This window comes from Diachasma alloeum, unplaced genomic scaffold (genome assembly GCF_001412515.2).
Source record: "Diachasma alloeum isolate Michigan unplaced genomic scaffold, Dall2.0 Dall_scaffold_00206, whole genome shotgun sequence".
In the NCBI taxonomy this organism is placed as follows: domain Eukaryota; kingdom Metazoa; phylum Arthropoda; class Insecta; order Hymenoptera; family Braconidae; genus Diachasma; species Diachasma alloeum.
In genome coordinates, this window is record NW_021680371.1 from 1,260,378 (window position 1) to 1,266,549 (window position 6,172).

The following is a 6,172-nucleotide window of genomic DNA, read 5'->3' on the forward strand; positions in this document are numbered from 1 at the left end:
TCGACCCGCTCTTTCGTTTGAGCCCAAAAAAACATTCATATCTTGTCTGACATCTTTGCTACAAACTCAGGTCTTCAACTTGGGGCTTCAATTGAAAGCCCGAGTTGTAGACCCGAGTTTGTAGCAGCGAGGACAATGGGGTCTAGGAGTATGTATAGAACATTGGGGTCTAGGAGTCTCCCCTGGTTCAAAACCATCTTTAGAGGCCCTAGCACGCCATTTCTCGACCCGCTCTTTCGTTTGAGCCCAAAAAAACATTCATATCTTGTCTGACATCTTTGCTACAAACTCAGGTCTTCAACTCGGGCCTTCAATTAAAAGCCCGAGTTGTAGACACGAGTTTATAGCAGCAATGTCAGACAAGATATGAATGTTTTTTCGGACCCAAATGAAAGAGCGGGTCGAGAAATGACGTGCAGAGCCTCTAAACATGACAAATGTCTCTAAAGAAGATATCTGTTTTCAATTGAAAAGCAGAATTGTGACAACATTGTCTAGGAGGACAATGGGGTCTAGGAGTATGTATAGAACATTGGGGTCTAGGAGTCTCCCCTGGTTCAAAACCATCTTTAGAGGCCCTAGCACGTCATTTCTCGACCCGCTCTTTCATTTGAGCCCGAAAAAACATTCATATCTTGTCTGACATCGCTGCTACAAACTCGGGTCGACAACTCGGGCTTTCAATTGAAGCCCCGAGTCGAAGACCCGAGTTTGTAGCAGAGATGTCAGACGAAATATGAATGTTTGTTTGGGCNCTCTGCTACAAACTCTGGTCATCAACTCTGGTTTTCAGTTGAAATTGGAATTGTTAATTTACACAATAATAGGAGTGCATTGACGATTTTTTCTTAACTCGCAAAAATCTTCAAACAATTTGTTACCGATTGGTGATAAAATTTTTTGGAAATAATGAAATAGCGGGGATAACGCCTTTTTTTTCAGGGGTGATTTTTCAAAAATTTATTTTTAAAAAAGTACTAACTAGCAAATGTTTTTTATTAGCTCGCAATTTGTTTCAAAACTACTTCAATGAGGAAAAAAATAAAAATTTGGAATATCTATACATGAGGGGCTAATTGATCGGATCTAGTCGATGTAAACACACGAGATATCCTTTTTTTGTTTACCACAGTCAATGAGAAAACCACATTCTTTCCGCATGCCAAAATATTATCTGAATTATAACGTGTGAAAAATTGTCTTTCCATTGCATGTACAATTTGAAACAAAATCGTTGAAGGAACGATCATTAGTAATAATAATAATAAAAAGTGAGGTGTTTCTTGTAACAATGCAATACGAAAAATCAATGTCAATAGTATTATTTCTAAAACTGGATTCATATCACTTATTCGATTGCAGTCAAGGTTAGAATCTCTAACAATGCAGAAGCCTCAAGTGAACCACCCATTGACCCTCTGCCAATCCTCGTCGATCGAAATCTCGAAACTCCTGTGGTCTCAACCCGACTTGAAACACCAGCTAATACTCTGGATAAAAACCCACAGTATTTGGTCTTCCTCGACTGAATCCACTGATGCCCAGAACACATTGCGTGCCCAAATCTCCCGTAAAATTAACGAACTGGTCCCCTCTGAACGCCTCAAACAGGAGTTGAGGCAAACCGTGGATTTGATGGGAACGAGACTGCGGCAGTGGATCCACAAGATGGAAAGACGTGGTAACATTTCAGTGGACTTGATACTTTACCTCGATCACATCCACTGGGGACGTCCTGGGTGCGTTGACGAGTCTGCAACCATAAACTCGATGTATCTCTCCCAGGTTTTTCCAGAGAACATTATCACGTGGCTCGAGCTCTGCGACTACTGCCTCGAGGACTGCATCAGGGACTTGTGGCCTAAATTATCAGAAATCGAGGAGAATTTCTACACTAGGTCTCAGTCAGTCTTGTCAACCTACTGGTGTCACTGGCTGCAGAACGATCTGAAGAAAGGACATGCAACTTTCAGAATAGTTATCCCAGATTGGGAGGATGATCAGTCGCTGGAAGAAAATTTGTTTGCATATAGTTTTCTTTATGGCACTTACTCAGCAGTGGAATATTTCTGGAGGTTGATGAGAAATGATCAGAGGAAGAGGACGATCATTCGTGTAGCTCGAACGATCCTCAGTTTCATCGAGCTGCTGCCACAGCCTGATCTTGTGGTTTTTCTACTCCAACAGATATTCTTTTATGATCTGAATCATCTGTGGATTCAGCTGCTGAATTCAGACCGTTTGCTTGTTAAATTGTTGAATTGGCCTTATCAACATTTATTCTTGGCGGCTGCTGAGGCATCGTGGGTGCACCATGGGCCCATTGATTACACTCCAATTCTTATCGAGATCATTAAATCTATGAAAAGTTTATGTTTATTCTCAACTGATGGGGCTCATTCACAGTACTGCGAGATAGTTTATGATATTTTAGAGAGAGTCGTGGGTGACAAAAAAGGATCGATCAACTTCTTGAAAGTTCTCAATGAAGCATGGGAAATGGAGAATAATAAGATGTTGAATTATATTATCAATTATCCTCGTTTGGAGGAAATGAGGAATTTCCATGTTTTTGTGATGATGCAAGCGTTTAAGCGTAGACATTGCTCTGTAGACTCGGATTTTGGGGAAAAATTTGTGAGGGAGGTTCTTGTTTCTGACGCGGAACGAGAGTCATTCAGGTGCCAAGTTAAGGATAGGGGCTTTGAGATTGATGGGGGAATGAAGGAGAATTAGTTAGTTTAATTCATCTATTCCTATTCATTGAAAATTGTTCTGCAATACAGTGCACTGAGAAGAAAAATATTTTTGCCGAGTATCCATTTACTTGACATAAATATTTATTTTTTTAATAATGTATTCCGCCAGTCGAGTCATTCGCAGGCATTCCTCATTAGTTTTCAGATATGACAATTATATTGCTCTAGAAGATGATCAGGTTAGTTAGGGACTTGAGTAAACTCCCTCAATAATTATCAACATTAAAAGATTAATCCAAATTCTTCCTTTTGGAAAATGAGAAATTGAGGAAAAATGAATAATTATTGAAGGAGTTCATCCAAGGTCATGTGTAACATAGTTATCCTCTAGAATAACATGATTATCATAATTGAAACCTAATCGGGCTTGCCTGCACGCACAAAAAAAATTAATAGAAAAGCCTATCGAATTCGCTAGAAAATTCTATTAAACTTTCTATTAGTTTTTGGCTGACTCTATTGACATGTTCAATAGAAAACATTCAATAGAAAAAGTCAACAGAATTCGATTTTTCGATATAACTTGTTCTTTTCATATATTTTCTATAGAATTTGCTCGATTCAAATTTTCTAAGTTTTTTTCATTCTATTTTTCTTTTCTTCTCATCAAGAAAATCAAACGAAAAAACTTAGACAATTTGCGTCGATATAGGAAATATCTCAATAGAATAAGTTATACAGAAAATGGAATTCTATTGACTTTTTCTACTGAATATTTTCTATTGAATATTTTAATAGAATCGGCCAAAAACTAATAGAACAGTTGAATAGAAATTCAATAGAATTTTCTAACGAATTCGATAGGTTTTTCTATTAAATTTTTTCGTCCGTGTGGGAATGACTCGACTGGAGAAATACCATATTGAAAAAATAAATACTTTTCTGAAGTAAATGGATAATTGGCAAAAATAATTTTTTTCTCAGTGTGCTTTAAGGAACTAAACTCCGTTGAAAAACATATTCTACAATGAATTTTTTGCATGTTTTTATGATTATTTTCACTCTAGTCTTCGCCTGAAAATATTGGCCACGTAATTTGCATAAATTTATTTAAGAAATTATTTGTAAAACATTATGTAATCGATTACCAAGTTTCATCTATTCTATTAATTTTATCTGCTGATTGAGAAGATAAATGAGAATTAGTTTATTTGAAGGAAAATAACGAGTGCGAGTCCAGCTGCTATTCATATTCATGAGGGATTTGTCGTCGATACTTCTACTCATCGAAGATTCCTCTGCAATCCAGTGTTTTCAGCAATTAAACTTCGTTAAAAAAGACATTCTACAATTAATTTTCCGCACGTTTTATGTTTTTTTTTTCACTGTTACTCTTTGCCTGAGAATATTGGCCACATTTGCATGAATTTATTTAAGAATTTATTTGTAACACATTCTGTAATCGATTACTGGGTTTTATCCATTTATAAACGCTCAAATATCATGAAGATTAATTTTTGATCCTATTACCTCCTTATCGAGATATGATTTGAATATGAGTGTTGAAAACCTCTTCATCACATATGAAAACATTTTAGTAGACAAATCTACCGCTTTCTTCAAGAAATTTTATCGAATTTCTGTTGGAACTCTAGAACTTCCATTGGAGTTCTGTTGAAGTTCTATTAAATAATTGTGTGATTTTTTTGCGCCAATTGCATTGAAGATTATGCAACTTTACTGCGTTATTTTATAGAAGAAAGATAATAGATTTTTATTTTTCTATCAAAATTGTTGGTTATCAATTTTCCAAGTTTTTTCTTTTTTTTTTTTCATTTTATTTATTTATTTTTTTTATAAAATCTAAGAAGGAACGTAGAAACTTCGTGCCTAAGAATGTTCATTTAAAAAATTTCAACAGAATGAGCTATTAATATCTTTTTCAACATATCTGCACTGAAAGTTCCATTTTCCACCCCAAATGGTGGGAGGAAAGTGGTTTAATTCATTTTTCGGATTTCTGTTGTTTTTGACGATCCTCGGAATGATATAACCCACATTCCTTCCTGCACTTGTGACGAAATTGTATGTTTCGTCCTTAAGCTGAAAAAAACTATTACGTCATTAGGCCCGAAAACTCTAAGGTATCTTATATAAAGTCTTGACTGTATTTTGAATTAGAATAACGTCTGATCGAGTTATCTCGAACGTTAAGAGCGGTGAAATTGACCTGTTACAGCCTATTACCCTTTATTTCCCCCTTATTTTTTATGAAACCCATTTAAGGATGTTTATCCAAAATCGCAAGTACTTGAAAAAAAATTGATTTTTTTAAACTGAGAGATGAAGATATTCCCTTCACGAAAGTGAAGAAAAGAGGAAAAGAGGAAATATTTAATATTTTTATATTATTTTTATGTTTATTATTATTTTTTTTAATATTTTTTTTTATATTTAATTTTTTTTTAAATTCAAATTTCAATCCACCAACCCATTAAATATTTCCTGTTTTTGCCCGGGTACCCCAGAGTTTTCTCTGGCCATTGCATTCAGTATGATTTTACACATTACTTTCTATTTTTATTTCTGTTTTTAGAGTCTCCTAGTAGGTGAATTATCAATTTGAACATAAATTTCATAAGAGCCCGTGTATAAAAAAAAATAGTTTATTCATTTCTCCCGAGACTATTGCGATAAATTTTTTTTTACGTTTGAAAATTTAGTTTTATATATTCCACTGTCAGCCGAAAAAATTATAAAATTTTCCTTGATCAAAAAAAAAAACATTTACCGACACTGTCTAAACATCGGGGAAACCCTGCGTTTATATGAATCTTTAGAATTCTGTTTTCTCCTCCAATTATTATTTTTTACTCACTCAACTACTTCATTGACTCAACAATGCGATAATCGAGTCAACAAAGTAATTTCATAGATAGAAATTAATAATTATAGGAGAAAACACAATTCTAAGATTTGATGCAGACAAAGGGGTTCCGTCTCCCCTTAAGGTATTTCCTCAGTCCCTTATACCTGGTAGAAATTTCGCAATGTACTGAAGACGCAAAATTTTGATCATATGTTGTTGAGCACATTAAAAAACGATTCCCAAAATTTCAAGTATGTTTTCCACGGCAATTTTTGAGATATGCATCGTCAAACATTCAATTTTTGTATTTTTTCCATTTTTGACGATGCATATCTTAAAAATTGGCGTGGACGCGATACTTGAAATTTTGGGAATCGTTTTTGAATGTGCTCAACAAAATGTGATCCAAATTTTACGTCTTCAGTACATTGCGAAATTTCTACCAGGTATAAGTGACTGAGGAAGTACCTTAAGGGTGCCAAGTGAATTTGAAAAAAGATTTTTTAAAATTTTTTTCTTTCCCTCCATCATTGGAGAAATATGTATTCATCCATCCGACGAAATTTCAAACCCGCAACCGGAACTAGACATCGAGAAAATAAAT

General features: G+C 34.8%; 1 protein-coding gene across 1 annotated transcript; it reads left to right on the forward strand.

The window, feature by feature from the left end:
* The first annotated feature begins 1,151 nt into the window (after positions 1-1,151).
* On the forward strand, positions 1,152-3,134 carry LOC107036126. Its single transcript, XM_015253867.1, has 2 exons — positions 1,152-1,271; positions 1,363-3,134. Exon 2 carries the CDS (start codon positions 1,384-1,386, stop codon positions 2,734-2,736), a length of 1,353 nt encoding a protein of 450 aa, XP_015109353.1. The 5' UTR covers positions 1,152-1,271; positions 1,363-1,383; the 3' UTR covers positions 2,737-3,134.
* The last annotated feature ends 3,038 nt before the right edge of the window (positions 3,135-6,172 follow it).

Bases quoted from the DNA above. Each gene is read 5' to 3' on its own strand.
- LOC107036126 (XM_015253867.1), top strand. From the start codon at position 1,384: ATGCAGAAGCCTCAAGTGAACCACCCATTGACCCTCTGCCAATCCTCG.